The 20,435-nt window shown below is 42.2% G+C and overlaps 1 protein-coding gene across 9 annotated transcripts in view; it reads right to left on the minus strand.

Annotated features, from left to right (window-relative positions):
• LOC144679900 (uncharacterized) overlaps nucleotides 1-20,435 on the minus strand; it is a 386,990-nt gene that overhangs the window by 137,614 nt on the left and 228,941 nt on the right. For 6 of the 9 annotated variants that reach the window (XM_078540838.1, XM_078540839.1, XM_078540836.1 and 3 more), the window contains 2 exons: nucleotides 11,571-11,699; nucleotides 7,014-7,145 (listed from right to left, as the gene is read on the minus strand). In XM_078540838.1, the coding sequence (XP_078396964.1) occupies nucleotides 7,014-7,145; nucleotides 11,571-11,699 (261 nt within the window). The remainder of the gene's footprint in view (nucleotides 1-7,013; nucleotides 7,146-11,570; nucleotides 11,700-20,435) is intronic. The other 3 variants (XM_078540844.1, XM_078540842.1, XM_078540843.1) reach the window with 1 other exon arrangement.

Consider the following 20,435-nt stretch of genomic DNA (forward strand, 5'->3'; position numbering starts at 1 on the left):
TATACTCACTAGCACTTAGCTCCAGGGTAATCCAGAGGTTATTACCTTTGACGTCCAGCTTGCTAGTCCCTTTCCTAGCTCCCTAAAATAAGGCTGCAGGATCTCATCCCTCTTTCTACCCGCGTGACTGGATCACAACCTCTGGCTTTTCACCTTCCTCCCTCAGAGTGCTCTGCAGCTGCTTAGTGACATATTTTTGATCCTGGCACTAGGGAGACAACATACCATTCTGGATTTACATCTGTGACCAAGGAAACACCTTTCTGTTCCACTAACCACAGAATTCCCTATCACTATTGATTTCTCAATATTCCTTCCCACTCCCTCACCCCAGTACACTGAATCCCCCACTGGCTCTGGCTACATCCCCCAGAGGAACCATCATGCTCACCAATAAAAAAATTGAATACTGCTTAGAGAATGAGATGCACTCAGGGGGCACCTGCACTAGCTGCCTAATCCTTCTCAGCTACCTGGCAATCACCCATGCCTTCTCTGTCTGTAAAACCTTAAGCTGGAAGGGGACACCTCCAGAAATGGAGCTATCCACAAAACACTCAGCCTTACGGATAAACTGCAGTGACCCAAGCTGCTGTTTAAGCCCAAAACCTGGAGGTCAAACTGCTCTGACTGCATTCACTTCCTGCACGTGGTTGTTTAGAACACAAGCAGAGTCCTGGAACTCCACATGGCAGCTCACAAAAATCCCTACTGTTCACAAATAAAGCTGATCAACAATTTCCAAAGGCTGTTTCACTACAGTGTAAGGTTTATTATCCTCATCTACATATACACCCGTTCAGTAGGGGGAAAAATTACAGAATAGATGATCAGGAGCATTAACATTTCTCTCCCTAACCCAAGGACAATGAAGATAGTTTCAGGATCTCTACAGTCACCCCAGCTGAGACCATCACAGAAGGGGAACCGAAGGCAAGTCCTCCCTGGTCCGTTTAGATCAGTTGCACATTGAATGAGTAACTGACCCAGACAGCCATCAGGAAGTACAAGCTTTATTTTATTGACGTACACCAAAGGCCTCAAGTCTAAATTCTTCAAGTCCTCAATGCAATGTTTGGAAACATAATGGATCTCTTACAAAAAATCACGAATATTCCTCTAGTACATCACTTTTACATATCTTCTCCTGTACCCAAAAAGCATCTACAGTTGGTGTCACACAGTCATTTTCAACAATGATCTACTCATACTTTTCAACTCAACGCTTGAAAAACAAATCAAGTTGTTTTCCTCATTATGATTTGGCTCAAGAGGAGTGTTACTTATAATGCAGCAAGACCTGGACAACATCCAGGCTTGGGCTGATAAGTGGCAAGTAACATTCGCACCACACAAGTGCCAGATAATGACCATCTCCAACAAGAGAGAATCGAACCATCAGCCCTTGACATTCAATGGCATTACCATTGCTGAATCCCCCACTGTCAACAACCTGGGGGTTACCATTGACCAGAAACTGAACTGGACTAGCCGTATAAATACTGTGGCCACATAAGCAGATCAGAGGCTAGGAATCCTGTGGCGACTAACTCACTTCCTGACTCTCCAAAGCCATCTACAAGGCACAAGTCAGGAGTGTGATGGAATACTCTCCACTTGCCTCAATGAGAGCAGCTCCAACAACACCATCCAGAACAAAGGAGCCTACTCTATTGTCACCCCATCCACAAACATTCACTCTCTCTACCACCGACGCACAATAGCAGCAGTGTGTACCATCTACAAGATGCACTGCAGAAGCTCAGCAAGACTCCTTAGGCAGCACCTTCCAAACACTCGACCACTACCATCTAGAAGGACGAGGGCAGCAGACACATGGGAACACCACCACCTGCTGGAAGTTCCCCTCCCACCACTCACCATCCTGACTTGGAAACGTATCGCCATTCCTTCATTGTCTCTGGGTCAAAATTCTGGAACTCCCTCCCTGACAGCACTGTGGGTTTAACTACACCACATGGATGCAGAGGCTCAAGAAGGTAACTCACCACCACCTTCTCAAGGACAATTAGGGATGGGCAATAAATGCTGGCCTAGCCAGTGAAGCCCACATCCCTAAATAAATAAAGCAGCTCATAGAACCCTAGGAAAAGAGACAGCATAGAAGCAAGCATTTGGCACATCAAGTCCATGCTAAAGCTATCCATCATTAGCTATTGGGTCTTATCCTATTTTTCTCATTCCCCACACTCTAATATCCAGTCTAATCCCACTCTCCTACTCGCTCCTCAGAACCTAAATATCCAACTGTAATGATACAGTGGATGGTAAATGCTGAGCTGCTCAAATCTTAGAGGGAAACTTGAATCAGCTGCCACAACTGTTATGCGATTTGTATTTTATTTCAAGATGCGTGCCTTCAATTCAGTAGTAATAAGTCCACTGACACTTAGAGCTCTACTGCTCTATTGCAAAACTAAATTAAACATATTAATAGAAGAAAATAGAAGAAAAGATTTTAAGCACATACATAGGTCTACAAATTACTACTATGATAACTCCTAATTTCCCTAATTAATCTAGCTCCCAGTTACACCTCCGTTAAGGCAACAGTAAAACAAAATAGATTTCAACAGACCCAGACAAAGCACACAATACCTTTGATAGTGATATTCAAAGGGCAAGAGTCCTCTCCCCGTTCAACGGATCCTTTTACCCACCTCCAATATTCTCCCTCCACCTGGACCCCTCCCTCTGGATTCTTACCTTCTCTTGATCTTTTAATTGAGAACTGTCGGCGTGACATTAGTCGTCTCAATTTCTCTGCTCCTCTCACCCATTCTAAAATGTATTTCGATCCATTGTTTTATCTCTACCTTTTAGCCTTTTTCGATTCCTTCACCCCACCCCACCCCCACAATGGCTATCTGTACCTTGCTCGTCCTGCTTTCCACCCTTAATTAGCACATTCCTTTAGATAATATCACCACCTTCAACACCTATTTGTCCTTTTGTCTGTGACATCTTTTGGTTATCTCCACCTATCATTGGCCCTCTATCCAGCTCTTCTTGTCTCACCCCCCGCTTAAACCAGCTTATATTTCACCCCTTTTCTATTTTTCCTTAGTTCTGTTGAAGAGTCATGCGGACTCGAAACGTTAACTGTGCTCCTCTCCACAGATGCTGCCAGACCTGCTGAGTTTTTCCAGGTATTTTTGTTTTTGTTTTGAATTTTCTTAGCTTCAGTTCCTGTGGACAGCAACTTGATGCACAGAGGCTGGAGGCTTTTCGCACATGTGTTAGAATGCCTTCTCCCCTGTTCATAGCCTTATCTTCTTTATACATGTTTCTCCCTTTTTAATGTAAATTCCATTGTTCCAATATGTCTTTGCAACTTTACTTTTCTCATAATATAGGGAAGAATATCCCCCCGTAAGGGGGGAGTGCAGGAGTAGGGACGGGCAGGCGCGCCTCCAATTGGCGCCCCCAATCGGGGGAGCGCTGCCATTTTACGTGGGCGGGTCAATTAAGGTCCGCCCAGCATGACGTCCGCCAGAAGCGCTGAGCGCTCCCTGTACGGGCGGGGTGGGGGTGAGATTCCCTCAGCTGAGAGTGCGCTCTTTTCGTGCATGCGCGTGAAAGAGTGCACTCATCTCCCTGAGGCTAAGTGCTGCCTCAGGGAGATCGGCTCCACATTTAAAAATGGTAAAGGTACAAAAACAAAATTTCCCTGACATGTCCCCTCATGTGACACTATCACATGAGTTGGGACGTGTCCATCACTTTAACTCTAATCTTTATTACATTTATTAAAACCCTCATGAAACCTCATTCTGCCCGTGGATGAGGTTTCAGGCTTTTTCTGAAACCCGCCAGGGCTCCCAGCCTGCCCGCCAACCTTAAGGTTGGATGGGCAGGTCCATTAATCACATCAATTACTTTTTAAATGGCCTCAATAGGCCGTTGACAGTTCAGTGATTCAGCTGCGCCCCCGCCGACCTGAAATTGAAATGACATGGGGTGACGTCGGGCGGAACTCCAGCCGCCCCCCACCCTAAAGATCCTGACCATAAATCTTTTCATAGTACTAATTTTATTAGTAACCTTTGGGAAAAATAAAGACACTATTTGGCTTTAGCTTCTCTTCGAAATTCAAACTAACCTAATTTATCTAAAAATGCAAACGTTCCTCACACCTCACATTCTAAACCTTCGGCCATGTTTACGTATTTATCATTTCAAACCCAGCTTCCTTTTTGATAACTCAAAAGCTCCAGACTGGCTGTCTCCAATTCAATTAAATCCTGCCCATACACACACACATCCACACAGAGAAACTAATCCAAACCCCACTATTAACCTACCTTTACACTAAGTCACAATATTATGAAAATTATTATATTTTCATGACATAACCTAGACTAATCCGACTTATCACCACATCCTTTAATATGTTACATTCCTTTTTCAAGCAATAATCAAGTTCCCTCTTAAAAAATTATAGTCTGCTTCAACAGCTATTTGTTGATAATTAAATGTCTATCTGAAGTATTTTTTCTAGCTTCCCCTTTAATTCTTTGTGATTAGTTTAAAATTATGTTCTCTTACTAATCAATGAAAACAATCTATATCACAACTTTATCATAAGGTTTTAAAATGTTGAAGATCAATATGAAGGTCATCCTTATCCTCTACAGCTGTAGTTTCTCAACACTGTCTCTTTATAAATGTAACCCCTCATGCCTGGTAATATCCTAGTCACTGTACACCTTCATATCCCTCCTGGCTGACAGACCTGTCAACTAGTGCTGGTGCACTCACATTCGAGTCAGTAGGTTTATCATTCACGACTACTCCAGAGACTTTAGCGTATAATCTCAGTTGACACTCCAGTGCAGTACTGAGGGAGTGCTGCACTGTCAAAGGAGCCAACTTTTGAACATATGAACTAGGAGCAGGAGTAGGTCACTTAGCCCCTTGAGCCCTGCTCCGCCATTCAATAAGATCATGGTTTATCTGATTGTAACCTCAATACCACATTCCCGCCTACCCTGATAACCTTTCACCCTTTGCTTATCAAGAATCTACCTACCTCTGCCTTAAAAATATTTAAAGACTCTGCTTCCACTGCCTTTTAAGGAAGAGAGTTCCAAAGACTCACGACCTTCTAAAAGAAAAAATTTCTCCTAATCTCTGACCTAAATGGGTGATCCTTTATTTTTAAATAGTGACCTTTAGTTCTAGATTCTCCCACAAGGGGAAACATCCTTTCCACATCCACACTGTCAAGGCCCCTCAGAATCTTATGTTTCAATCAAGTCATTTCTTACTCATCTAAACTCCAGCGGATACAAGCCTTGCCTGTCCAACCTTTCCTCATAAGGCAACCCACCATACCGGGTATTAGTCTAGTAAAACTTCTCTGAACTGCTTCCAACACTTACATCCTTCCTTAAAGGAGACCAATACCGTACACAGTACCCCAGATGTGGTCTCACCTATGCCCTGTACAACTGAAGCATAACCCCCTTACTTTTACATTCAATTCCCCTCGCACTAAATGATAACATTCTATTAGCTTTCCTAATTACTTGCTGTACCTGCATATTAACCTTTTGCAATTCATGCACTAGAACATTAGGAATGATGTGTTAAATGAGATGCTGTCTGTCTAAAGATCTCAGCCAACATCACTAAAACAGGCTATCGACCATTTCACATTGCTCTTTGTAGGGCCTGGCTGCGTGCAAATTGGCTGCCATGTTTCGTACATGAGGACACAGACTACACTTCAAAAGATACTTAATTGACTGGAAAGTGCTTTGTGATGTTGTGAAAGGTGCTGTGTAAATGCAAATTCTCTCTTTATAATGGGGTATCCAAAACTCAATACTGCGGCCCAATTAAAATTCAACATTACTTCTTTGCTTTTCTATTCCGTGCCTCTAGATAGAACCACAGAAAAGTTATGGCACAGAAAGAGGCCATTCAGCCTTCTTGACTGAGCAACCTAAAAAAAATGTTTTAACTAGCCACCCATTCTATTCCCACCTTCCAGCACCTGGTCTGTAGCTTTGTGGGTTACAAAACTTCAGATGCTGATCCAGGCACCTTTTAAAAGAGGGTTTCTGCCTTCACCACCAAACCAGGAAATGAATTCCAGACACACACCAGCCTTATGTCTCCTCTAACCCTCCTACCAATCACCTTAAATCTGTGCCCCCAGTAATTGACCTCTCCGCTAGGGAAAACATGTCTTTCCTGTCTATTCTATCTAGGCCCCTCATAATCTTGTACACCTCAATTAAGTCACCCCTCAGCCTCCTCTGTTCTAAAGAAACCTAAGCCTGTCCAATCTTTCCTCATAGTTGCAATTTCTGAGCCCTGGCAACATTCTTGTAAATCTCCTCTGCACTCTCGCCTGAGCAATTATGTCCTTCCTGTTATGTGATGACCAGAATTGTACACAAAGTTCCAGCTGTGGCCTAAGCAGCATTTTATACAGTTCTAGTATTACATCCCTGCTCTTGTATTCATATTTTCATTACCTCGTCCAATAAAAGAAAGCATTCCATATGCTTTCTTCACCACCTTATCCACCTGTCCTGCCACCTTCAGGGGTCTGTGGAGATGCACTCCAAGGTCTCTCACTTCCTCTACTGCTTTCAATATCCTCCTGTTTATTGTGTATTCCCTTGCTTTGTTTGCCCTCCCAAAATGCATTACCTCACACTTCTCTGGAATTGAATTCCATCTGCCACTTTGCCACCCACTCAACCAAACCATTGATATCATTCTGGAGACAAATGATAGAAAAACAAAGATTTGATTTGCTTCTATATCTGCTTCACTGCAACCTTTAATGACTTGCTCCAATATTGTAAAGTTTTATTGTGCAATTTTCAGCAGTACAGGATACCATCCCTGAAACCATCTGATTAGAACCTAACAAACAATGCTGATTTTATGATTGGAGAACAATTTGGGGTTTGGTGCTGGAAACTAAAACTTAAAACTAAGGCAGTGTAAGATAGTTTTCACTCATATTATACCTGCAACTTTGGCTGGAGAGTTTAGATGCTGCAGTGTTGGACAAGATGTCGTTGCACCCTTCATTTCATGGACAGGAGGTAGCATAGATTCAAAGTTCAAAAGCTCTTCGGCATCAGGTCCTTCTAAAGTGCCTGCAGGAAACAGCAAGAATTGTTACAAGCTTCAACATTGCTCAGTTGATAGCTCTCTCTGCTCAGAGGCAGATGTTTGTGATTTGACCACAATCTAGATCATCACTCCAGTACAGCACTGAGGGAGTGCTGTCCTTAGATGAAATGTTACCCATCCGCCTGTTCTGGGTGGATACGCCCCTGGCATTAACATGAACTTCTGAGGTCCTGCCACACATTCCTCCCTCGACCACTGAAGATAAAAATCAGACTAACATGGTCAATCATCTCACTCTGTTGGTGGTATCTTGCTGTATTCAGTTTATAACCACAGAATGGTGAAGCCTTTTTGGATATTTGAGATTGTATAAATGGAATTTATTTTTAAACAAACTCTCTAGCATGATGTCATGGTTTCGTCTATTTAAAAAAGGGTGGAAAATGTCACGGTATGGTGACAAGCTTGACCCTACATTCCACTGAGATCTACAGCTCAGCCATGATGGGGAAGGATAGAGAACAAAAGACAGATGGAGAGAGGGAATTTTAAAGCACTTTTCATGATCTCAGGGCATCCTAAAGTGCTATATGCTCAATTAATCATATGATTAGATACAATCTTAGTCACTAAACTTGAGACCATCCATTCAGCTGCTGCATCCCTCCCTTACACTTGCCCACCAAGTCATGTTGCTTCAAGGCTAGCCTTGCATCTTTCTCTAGTTACTCTCCTATCCATCTCAGAGTTCATCTTGTCCATGGGACTCATTTCATGCCCTCTCGACCCTTTTTCCACTAAACTGCTGGTTATCTAACTTTCCTTCCTGGTCCCCATGCTAGATGATATTGTAAACAGTTCCTTCTGTTCAGGTACTGTCCCCCTCACTTTCAAATCTGCCAACATCTAGCCCTCAGGGGACCTGAGTTCAAATCCCACCGCTGCAGGTGGTGGAATTTGAATTTAATGAAAATTTGGAAACTATTGTCGATTGTTGTAAAAGCCCATCTGGTTCACTAATGTCCTTTAGGAGGAAATCTGCTGTCCTTACCTGGTCTGGCCTACATGTGACTCCAGGCCCACAGCAATGTGGTTGACTCTTAACTGCCCTCTGAACATGGGCAATTAGGGATCGGCAATAAATACTGGCCTAGCCAGTGATGCCCACAATAAAAAAGGCAGGATGGTATGTGGAGAATTTGCTGGTGACGTTCTCATGCTTCTGCTGCCCTTGTCTTTCAGCCCAAGCCTGTTGTCCAGGTCTTGCTGCATATGGATATGGGCTGTTTCACTATCTGAGTCATCGTGAATGGTACCAAACATTGCACATCCATCAGTGAACATCCCCACATCTGACCTCAACCTGAGAAAAGTTGGGCCTAGGACGCTAGGGCACTGCCCTGAGCAACTCGTACAGCAATGCTTTTTTTAATGCTCATTCATGAGATGTGGGCATCGCTGGCCAGGCCAGCATTTATTGCCCATCTGCAATTGCCCTTGAGAAGGTGGTGAACACTTCTTTAACCACTGCAGTCCATGTGTTGAAGGTACACCCACAGTGCTGTTAGGGAGGGAGTTTCAGGATTTTGATCCAGGGCTAGAGAAGGAAGGATAGCATTGTTCAAGTCAGGACTGAAAGTGGCTTGGAAGGAAAATTACAGGTGGTGGTGTTCCCATGCATGTTCTGCCCTTGTCCTTCTAGGTGGTAGAGTTCACGAGTTTGGAAGGTGCAGTTGAAGGGGCCTTGAGAGTTGCTTCAGTGCATCTTGTAGATGGCACACATACTGCTGCCACTGCGTGTCGGTAGTGGATGTTGGAAGTGGTGGATGGTGTGCCAATCAAGTGGGCTGCTTTGTCCTGAGTGGTGTCAAGAGTCTTGAGTGTTGTTGGAGCTGCACTCATCCAAGTAAGTGGAAAGTGTTCCATCACACTCCTGACTTGTGCCTTGGAGATGGTGGGCAGGCTTTGGGGAGTCAGAAGGTGAGTTACTCACCGCAGGATTCCTAGCCTCTGACATGTTTTTGTAGCCACAGTATTTATGTGGCTGGTCCAATTCAGTTTCTGTTCATGGTAGATCAAAGACATGTTGATGAAAGTGCTCCAGTAGTTGCATTTGCTTTCTGTACAAAACCATGATTCTGACCCATACAAAGGGGCGGTGATGACAACCACTTTGTATACTAGAATTTTGGTAAAGATGCATAGTGAATGGTTTTGCCAGACACACTTTGAAAGGTAACTGAAGGAGTTATTGGCCTTGGACAGTCGATTGTCTATGTTCTTATCAACAATGGCGTCATTTGAAATAATGCTAGTTGGATAGATAAATTATACTACTACATTGAGGTTGCTGCTTTCAATGCTGATCTACGGTGAATTGTAATTTCCTCCAGAGGTAATGTTGGTAAAGCACTTCTGTTTTCTTTAGGCTATTGGTAAGGCCAAAGGCATTTGCTGCGTCAGAGGAACAGTTTAAAATGAGCTGCATTGCTTCCTCCGTGTGTGTCAGAAGGGCGCAATAATTATATCAATGCAAATAGTTGTTGCTGTGCAAATAGTTGCCTCATCTGCTTAAATAATGGCTTTCACAATTTATAGTACTGTAGTTCGTGACGTATAAGTCAAGCCAATGTATAAGATAACTCCATTCTTTTGATGCATTTTTACACACCTTATAAGTCAGGGCATGAAATCAAGTAGGCAATGCCTGTTGTCAAGATGATTTGTGGAAGTTTAAGACACACCCACAAACCATGAACAGAAATGGGTCCTCCAGCAAAAAGAATTAAGTATGAAGTTGGTTGCAAGCTAAAAGTCGTAACATTTGTTAATATGTGAAATAACAGTGTTGCAACGAGGGAATTCTGTGTTAGTGAAAAACTGGTGTGAGAATGGAAGGAAGAGGAAACCACCCTGAAGGAGATGCCCAAGACCAAATGCGCCATGAGAACAAGGACCAGCCACTGACCTGACCTTGAGAAGCATGTATCAGAATGGGTCCTCGAGAATAGTCAGAATGTTTACATTATCAGAATGGAAATACATATGCTGTTTTGTGTGGTTTCATCATCAAATCGTGGGATGCACAAAATGTCATCAGATCGTTCAAAAATATGCAGAATATCCAATTCAATAGATGGAGAGAAAAATTATTTATTGTGCAGCGATGATTCTGAAACAAAAGCTCAAAATCTGATTCAGAGTGGGATCCTTACGATGATGCCATAGTCAAAGTGACTCAGAATGAATTTGATGAACTCTTTGCCGTTACATATCGAAGATAATGAATTTGACGGTTTTTAAAATGTTCGATTGTGGCTAAAGGTATGTTTATAGAATTAATTCATTCAATAAAACATGTCACATGGGTTAAATTCAATTACAGGTTTATTTTCCCTCTCACATTTCAAAATGGCGACTACCTACAACACTGGCAGGTCATATTTTATACTTGGCATTTTTGGAAGGATTTTTTGAGGTTTCAAAGGTTGACTTATGCTGCAATCTACAATACTACATGGTAAGCAAAGTGCTTTGAGGTGCTGAGAGACATTAGGAAAAAAATCTATTTATATATGAAACAGCATTAGCGTGCAATTTGTGCAACAAAGGAGTTCAGACAATGCACTTGGTCAGACTCCCATCTTTCACCCTTCATAAACGTAACCTCTGCTGCCCGTATCCAAACTCACATCTCTTCCCGTTCACCCTTCCCTGTGTTTGTTGACCTAAATTGGCTGTTAGTCTGTTAACACCTCGATTTCAAAATTCTCACCCTTGTTTTCAATTCCCTCCGTGGTTTCATCCTTCCCTGTTTCGTTAACTCCTGCGGCCATACAACACTCCGAGATAATCACGCTCCTCCAATTCTGACCTCTTGAGCACGCCTGACTTTTAATTATTTCACCACAGATGGCTGTGCCTTCAGCTGCCAAGGCCCTAAACTCTGGAATTCCCTCCCTAAATCTCTCCACCTCTCTCCCTCACTTTTCTCCTTTAAGATTTTAAGTACTGTCTTAAACGTTTTGACTAGTTTTTGACCATCTGCCATATCTTATGTGTCATATTTTATTTGATAATGCTCCTCTATAGTACTTTATATGCAAGTGATGTAAAAAATATTATAAACAATATGGAAGTCTGAAAGTTTCTCCCTTCCTTCCAACTCTTAAACACAACAAATAAACCAACCTCTAAGTCACAATGCTCACAGGAGAGCTTGGAGCTAAGGATACAGGGGAAGAGCAACAAGAGCAACACACTCACAATTCACTCAGTTACATCCTAACAACTTATTTCCAATCTCCTGCCAATCGTCAATTGAGGAATATAAGGGTATGAGACATCGGGAAAGAAATGGTCAAAAAACACTACAATTTTCTCCTTTTCCCCCCCCAAATGAAAATATTGAGTTTGTGCCCTAATGTTTGAGACTTTAGGATCCTTACCAAGAAGGCTGAAGGGAGGCTCTGTGCTCATCTGTGCTGAAGGTGACATGGTCTCCGTTATTGTCCCTTCTATGTAATGATTACCACCAAAAGACAGCAGCTCCACACCCAATGGTGTTTTGTGTATTTCTGTAAAAAAAAAGCACACACAAGAGCTCAAGATTTACCACTCTGTCCCATTATTTAAAGTATTGTTAGTAAAACAGTCATTTCTTATCATTATAAACTTAATTTTGCTTCCTATATTTTCTTCACTCCTCTCCTGAAGACTCTGCTGGGGTGCAGTTATACAGCATTCATGGCCTAATCAGGTTTTGCTGGCTCAACTTCCTAAGTTGAATAGTTTATTGACTAATAAGCTCATGTATGAGAAATGGTGAGGCACCAAAAAGGACACTTAGTGACCAAGTCAGCTCTGAGACAGAAGGGTATCAAAATATTGGGTAGGAAATGAGAAGCTGTTACAGTGGATCAAGAATTGGCTGCATGCCCTTACGCAGTAAATTGCTATCAATGGCTGTGATCTGCTTGGAGACTATAGGGCCTTTTTACGATTGACAATGACTTGGATAAAAAGGGTTTGGGCAAGTTTGAAGAAAAATCATACATCTGTGATGTGAAAGCGTTAGGGTTGAGGAGATGGCTAAACAACTCATTCAACTGTTCTGTGTCAGCCGTTACCCATTTGGTAGCACTGTTGCTTCTGAGTAAGCAGGTTGTGGGTTCATGTTCCACTCCAGGACTTGTGCACAAAAATCTAGGTGGACACTCCGGTGCAGTATCAAGGGAGCACTGCACTGTCAGAGATGCTGTCTTTCAGATGAGACATTAAACTGAGGCCTTGTCTGCTCTCCCAGGTGATGTAAAAGATACCAAGGCTGTATCTCGAAGAAGAGCAGAGGAGTTATCTCCCTGTGTTGTTTATCCCTTAATCAAATCTCAAAAACAGATTATATGATCATCATCACATTGCTGTTTGTGGGAGCTGCTGTGTGCAAATTCGCTGCCACGTTTCCTACATTACAACAGTGACTACACTTCAAAAGTACTTCATTGACAGTAAAGCACTTTGAGATGTCTGTGTGAAAGGTGCTATATAAATGCGAATCTTTCTTTCTTTTGATGTGTTTGGGCAATGGGCCCAAGTGTGGCATTTAACTTAGACTAGTTAGTGCATTATTATGCATGGGAGCAGGACCAATGCTAAGCACACTTGTACCTCATAAGGAACAGAAATGAAGCTTGTGATGGCAAAAAATGCTGATAGTTCACAATGCACAAGGCTCTCGATCGATGACAAAACTATAGCTAAAACAAAAGGAGTACTGGGTTGTATTTACAGGGCTATCCATTACAAAACACACAGTTTTATCCTAATATAAGACCTTGATGAGGCTTCATTTAGTATACTGTGTTCAATTTTTTCCCCTGTTAGGAATCCATATTTTCAAGAACTATATGTGTTTTAAATATGGGAATCAGGACACTTTCTTAAGAATTGACCTGGAGTTTTTTTTAAAATACGGTTATAAAGTTCACCTTGGACTGTGAGCAGCCTGCCGTTTCCAAGAAATCACATGACCTCAGCTAAATGTCCAGCAAGGCACTCGACAAAATGAGAGCTATTTTCTTATTTGAATTTTAATTACTGCAGGAAAAAAGTTTATTTTTAAAGGCAGAGGCCCTGGATTTTCTGGAAATCACCTGACTGAAATGAGTTTTATGTTCTGAACTTGTTTTTTGGCACTTGGTTTTGGGGAATAAGTCAAGAAAGAAGGCTACCCTAACTCGCTCCCTCCCCACCTTGCCTGAAATGTAATGTAGTTACATACTGCATCAGACAGTACACTGGAAAATGGACCCCATCGCACACACGACTGAGTGCAAAACACCCACCATTTTTCAGGCAATGTCTTCATAGAAGTGAGTGGGTTGTAAGAAAAAATGATCTACAGAAAGAAAAATGCAAGTTTTTTGATCGGTTTTAGTAAATGCAGTTAAGCGATCCACCAGCTGTTTTATTAATTTTGTTGAAAGGATGCAGGGATGAAGTTACTCTGTCTTTGCAAATGGCATAATAGTCTCTGCTTTCCTACACGTGCATCTATGCATAAACATGGTGTAGATGAGAAGCTTCCATACACGGCCAAGTTACATCAGCTGGTGGCCATTATTCGCCAAAAATAAACCCAACATCTCAGCCCTAATTGAACGTTGGTGCCCTATCCTAATATGACCATGCTATTAATTCTAATATAGGAAAGGCTGCATTACCATGTATAACTAGGGCTTTTGTCTCCCAACTCTTCCTGGCTGCAGCAGAAGTTATAACATAATGCTTTCAAGATAGAGAAGGCACAGTGCAAGGAGCAGGTCAGTCAGCTAGAGAAAGGCAGATTAATGAACAGGCTAGCTAGAATATTGGCTTAAACTTTCAGATACAGGCAGCCTCTGCCCATGTTAGGCACTCACAGCAGTTGCTCTTTTTTCCCCCAACTTGATTCTGTAAGAAACAGCCTTTGGGTATGAATGTTCATTGGTTTGGTACACAAATTTCATGTACTTCAAATATTTTTCAAACAATGGAAAGTTGGTGACAACTCCTTTGCTCCACCTTCCAGCTGATCTCTATCCAGCGAAATCTTCTCACTGACCCACGTTAGAAAATCCCTGATCTAATGCAAAATGCATTACACTTAAATGGGACGAGCTGGATGGAGCGCTTGTGTTTCCTATCTAACATTTCTGGATGTTTATAAAAGGGTGGGGCAGTAAAAAAATAATGATCTATAGAAAGAAAAATGCAATTCTGATCAGTTTTAATAAATGCAGTTAAGTGGTCTTATTCAGTATCTTATGGATAACAAAGTCACATTCCACAGCCCTGCTATACGAGTGCATAATGCAGGATGACATCTAGACCACTCGCTTCACTGACCGTTAGACCCAGCTGGATATAAAATTTGTATCTGCAAAACTCCCTAGTTCCACTTCCATTTTTGATCCCTTCGGTGATTTTTTATTGTTGTATTTGTTCAATTAGCTGGATGCCGATTTTATTTTTCATTTACAGAGATATATGCTGGTGTAAGATCTTTAGATGAGAAAAATAGATTACAGTCAGATTTTGACGTGATAGAGAAAGTGCCTGCATGGATATATGGATAAATTTTGACATTGTACACTTGAGTTGGGATAACATCAAGTATGTAATGAACTGCTAAATAGAAGAACCAGAGAGCTATAGTGTACAAATCATTGAAGGTCCGTGACCAGAGCAGTGCAGCTATTCCAAAATGGGAATTGAGGCTGAGGTCTGGATAACTAAATACAAAAGAAGAAATGCTACTTAAAAAAAAGGCACTGGAAAAGGCGTTTTTACTAGAGAGTTTAATGGCTCCCAGGGAGCCCAATGTTGTTGGAGTTGGGTTGTCATCTTGGAAATTCCCTACCTAGTACCATCTTGGAAGCAACATCACCAGAAGGTCTGCAGCGGTTCAAGCCAACACCAACACCTTCTTAGGGCAACTATGGATGGGCATTAAGTACAACTTTGCTAGCATCACCTACATTCCAAGAACAAATAAAACCAGGAGTTGAGAGGTGTAAGCATAAAGAGATATATATAGGCATTCTGCCTTATTTGTGATTACTGTTACAAACTTAAGGTAATTTTTATGTTATTTCAGTGGAGTCATTTGGGAACACATTTTAGAATACTTGCATCACTAGAATGGTTAAGCAGAGAGTTGCAATGACGATTCCTCAAAGATTAAGAATCTGAAAATGTTTTATTTACTAAAGGTTATTGTATATGGCTCATACATATAGTTTGAGAGAATAAGGAGCTCTGAAGGTTCACTAAAGGTTCAGCCATGAATAAGCAGTATGAAATGGCACACAATTTCCCAGAAAAGTGGGGATAGTATGGATTTATAAAGAATGACAAGGAACGGGGTCAAGGCATTGAATAGTCTATTCCTGTACAACTACATGCCAATCCCATTCAAATATACCAGCCATTCACCTTCCACATCATTAAAATGATGTTTCAGCAACTCTGAATCAATGCATCACATATTCCATTTCAACTTGCAGCCATAAATATGTCCTGTATTAATTCTAATTTCCTATTAATTAACCACATCCTTACTGTACAGAGTGCTTAAAACATTTCCAGCTCTCAAACACTTTGCATTCCCCCTACAAAAAGTACTGACATTTGCAGGGTTGCAAATAAGTTGCAGTGATAACCTGGTACCTCAAATTAAGCACTGTGTGTCAGAATACTCTTCAACTACAGTACTTGGAAAGCAAAGTGGAGTCTTCACAGTTCCAGTTCCTTCCTCAACCAGCTACCAAGCATGCGCACTTGTCACCTCAACTTCACAACTGCACAATTCAAGTATGTAGGCTGGGACCTTCTGTCTGAATCTGGCACAGTGTGACATGGGATGTGATTTGCCCACTAAGCCAATCGGGGAACTGGAGTGGGGTAGAGCCAGCAAAATTTTACCTGGATTATTTGGCAGCTCAGCAAGCAAGGTTTCTAGTGTCTGTAGGTATTTTAATCTTTCTTTCATTAATAACTAAGACAGCAATTGCAAGGCTAGCAATTAGGTGCAGACAGACACTTTCAAATGACATCCTCTCAAAGCATGGTAGAGTGCACTTTTCAACCTCTTTCAAAACACTGATATAGCCAACCTCGTCCAAAGACTTTCCTCTGTTTTTCAGCTCAGTGGGACTTTGCTCACTTGGTTTCAACACTTACTCATCTGAATCTCCAGCAATTAAAACAAAGAGTGCTGGAAATGCTCAGCAAGTCTGGCAGCATCTGTAGAGAAACAGATCTAACATTTCAGGTCCATTCTGACGAAAGATCACAGACCTGAAACACTAACTCTGTTTCTGTCCCAACAGCATTTTCTGTTTTTATGTCAGGCTTCCAGCATCTGCAGTATTTTGCTTTTGCATTTCCAGCTGTTGAGTATATGGACAGCAGTATTCTTTAGTGTGTGTCTGTGAAAGGTCTTTATTGAACTGATCTTAAAATGTCTGCCCCCAGAGGCAGAGTGCATCATGGCAGAGTCACATGACTATGGCAAGCCAGTTACTCAGTACAGCATTGCATTTCCAAAACCCGAACACCCCCCCTTTTCATAGTAAAAAAAAGATACAAACATCCCTTTTCTTTCCCAGTGAACAAAAGACACATTTGCATGCACGATCCTGTGTGGCTATGAGTTGCCCAAGTTACCCACTATATACCCACTGTTCTCATGCATTGACAACTGTTTGGTCTGCTGTTCAGTCTCTGCACATGCATTGCACACAGTCTTTAAACTGCACAGGTCTCTTAATGGAATGCATGTGCGTTGACATCGGCTATTTGTCTGGGTGTTGTGGCACTTGTTGCCTTTTGTTGTATTGTTGTTATTGGGGACTCGTAGATCCCTGAGATTGATGGTAGCTCTGTGCTCAGTACAGCTGGTGAGGTCCCTTCTTCCTGATCACTCAATTGCTGTGAAGGAACAGCTTCGCTGGTTGTTCAGATATGCCTGCGGTTGTGTCAGTATATTTGGTCGTTCACTTCCACTGCCTACGATCAAGGTGACAACTCCTCTACGCATATGCCAAGTTTCCATGTGGGCTGACTCCTGTTGAGAGTGCTGAAGGTCTGAAACCTGACTGGCTCTCCAGCTCTGGCAATGGTTTGGCAATCTTGTCAAACTGAAATATGGCTGTCATTTCACCTTGATTTTTTCACTCATGCCTGTTACTACTTCTGATTTCAGTAGCTTTTTTGGTATTGGAAGAGTAATTTGCATGCGGCGTGACATCTGTCTCTGGACAGGACTACTTTCCATGCCTTCAGTTGGTGTGTTTCTCCACTCAAGGATTGCCTTTTGTGCACCTGTGCTAGATTTCCTCGACTTCTTGACAAGTCCTTTGACGATTTTTACTGCCGCCTCAGCCATTCAATTCGACTGGGGATAGCGTAGAGATGATTTATAGTGCTGAATTTCCCAATCCTTTGCGAATCAGCTGAATTCTTCATTTGTGAACTGAGGACCATTGGCACTCATCACAATGTCTGGAATGCCGTACTGACTGAAGTGTGCTTTCAGGCATTCTACTATTTCTCTCGTCGTTTAAGTCAACTGGTCTAACTCCCAGTAGTCAGAATAGTAGTCTACTGTGACAAGATAATCAGTTCCTGCCAAAGTGAAAAGGCCCACTTCCAGCTTCTTCATGGTCTGCCTGGGATGTCGTGCATCATCAAAGGCTCTCAAGCTTGTTCAGCTTGGACTCGTTACATGCACCGCACTGGCTAATGTGGTCTTTAATTTCACTGCTCATGTTTAGCTAGTAGAACACTTCTCTTGCCTTTCTCAGAGTTGATTCAATTCCTTGAATGCTTGCATGGATGCACTTCAGCAACTCTCCTCTTATCTCCTGAGAGGTAATGACTCTATTTCCTTTGCACAAGATGCCATCTTGGGCTGTCAATTCATCTCTATATGCCCAATATGCTCTTGTGACCATAGGTGTGTCCTTGATGTTCTCAGGCCATCCTTTCATCACCAGTTCCTGTAGTGCTTGTAGAGTTGCATCTTGTTGGGTACTTCGCTTGATTTGAGCAAGGAGCTTGTCTGTCAGATTCAATGTCTCTGCTGGCTGATGGCTTCCAGATCATGTCTAGCTGTTGTTTCATGTTGAATCTGGAAGATGTTGTGTTCTGTTGTAGCATCTTCAACTTTCGTCATGGGGAGCGATGCTCTTGACAGCATGTTTGCAATGTACAACTGTTTTCCTTGTTTGTATGTCACCTGCAGATGATATCTTTGTAGGCGAAGTAACATTCCTTGCAGTTGCTTTGGAGCAGATAGTAGCAGTTTGCGAAAAATGCTCTAGTGGGGCTTGTGGTCAGGCTCCACTATTACTTTGTCGCTCCCAAGCAGGTACTGATGAAAATACTGACAGGCAAAAACAATAGCCAGACACTCTCTCAATCTGATCATAGAGCCATTCCGTTTGCATCCATGCCCTGGATGCAAATGCGACCGGTTGTCCTTGCTGCTTCAGAGTTGCTCCCAGACCTGTCTCGCTGGTGTCACACAAAGTGACTTGCTCATTGACATCATAGTACTTCATCACTGACATTGTCATCCCTAGTTGCTTGATTTTAGTGAACGCTGCTTCTTGTTCTGTACCCCTCTACCACAGCACTTCCTTGGCCATGAGTTTGCGTAATGGTTCACACTCTGTGACCAATTACGCAGAAATTTTGCTAGATAGTTCATGAATCCAACAAATAGCTGCACTGCTTTCATATCTGTCAGTCGTTGCTACAGCCCTCATCTTGTCAGAATCCGGACGAAGACCTTTTGACATCAATACGTGACTTATGTACTTGACTTCAGGCATCTTCAGTTGCAATTTTTTCTTGTTTAGCTTAGATTCATCTTGCGAGCTCTCTCCAGAAGTCGTATTAAATTCTGATCATGGTCAGCTATGGTTTCTTCAATTGTACCTCCAGATCCACACACTAGCAGATCATCCACAACCATCCTTCACATCTAGGGTAGGAAAGATCTTTGCAGCAAAATTCCTTCAATGGTTTGCATGGGGTAGTGAAATCTCTTCAGCGCTTTATTTAGATTCTTTGGGTCTAAGCATACTCACAGCTTTCCAGGTTGCTTCACTGCTACCATGCTGCTAATCCAGTCTGTAGGAGTTGTCACTTTTTTGATTACTCCCCTTTTTTCCAGCTCAATCTTGTCTTTTAAGCTTGATATGAGGGCAGCTGGAACTCTTCTCGGCAGTTGCTGAATAGGTCTTATACTCTTATCTACTTCTAGGTGATACTTGCCTTGTAGACATTCCTACCCTATAAACGCATCTTCGTAGTCCTCTAGGACCTGTTCTGCCATCAATGGTTTTGTGTGTTGTGACACGTTTTGAATCTCTGTTGGCCCATTTCAGGTCACCAGTCCAAGCTTTAGACTTGCTTCAGCTGAAATGAGTAGCCGTTGCATCTCATCTCTATGATCCAGATCTTCCTTCTTGCCATTGCATTGGGTTGTCAGACTCATTTGTCCTCTCGGTATGAGTGTACATATAGCCTCAATGTTACTTTTGAGGGCTTAATTTTTGGATCGCCATGTTGAGCTACTTCCCACAGGTCTGTGAAGGTCATGATGTTGCATGAAGCATGCGTGTCCACCTGATATTTCTTATTCACTTGATACAACGATGACCCCAGGAGGAGAGCATGATTTTGCTTCTTGCAGTTAAAACACTACTTTCCCGATGCTGGGTAATTCTTCTTTGCCTGTGCATGCGGTCTTCCACAGCATTTGCATCCAGCCCTTTGTCTGCGAGTGCTTCTGGACTGTCTCTTAGCATAATGTATCTCCTGATTTGCTCTGCCATACATATGCTCTAGCTGACGTTTCACAGCTTCCACATTTCAACACATGTCTATCGTTTTCTTCAGTGTCAGTTTCTCATCTTTCAGTAAATTTGCTCTCACTGGGGGTCTCTCACATCTAGGACCAATCTATCTTTAATCAGATCTTCTTTTAGCTGTCCAAATTCACATCATTCTGCCAGCTATGTTACTGCCGTCACATATCCTTCATATGCAACATTCATTCAGGGTTCAAAATGTTGTATTCCAGGCTTTCAAAATCTGTCATCTTTTTTCTTTGCTCGTCTGTTAGATTTATAGTGCCATACACTTTGTAGCTGTCCTTCCCCAGCAGTGTTAACAGTGTGGCTACTCTTATCGGTTCAGGTTTGTTCATTAAGTCTGTTGCAATCTCATAGCTTTGCCGAAGTGAGTGGAAAAACTGCCTG

This window comes from Cetorhinus maximus, chromosome 4, assembly GCF_964194155.1.
Source record: "Cetorhinus maximus chromosome 4, sCetMax3.hap1.1, whole genome shotgun sequence".
Taxonomy (NCBI): Eukaryota; Metazoa; Chordata; class Chondrichthyes; order Lamniformes; family Cetorhinidae; genus Cetorhinus; species Cetorhinus maximus.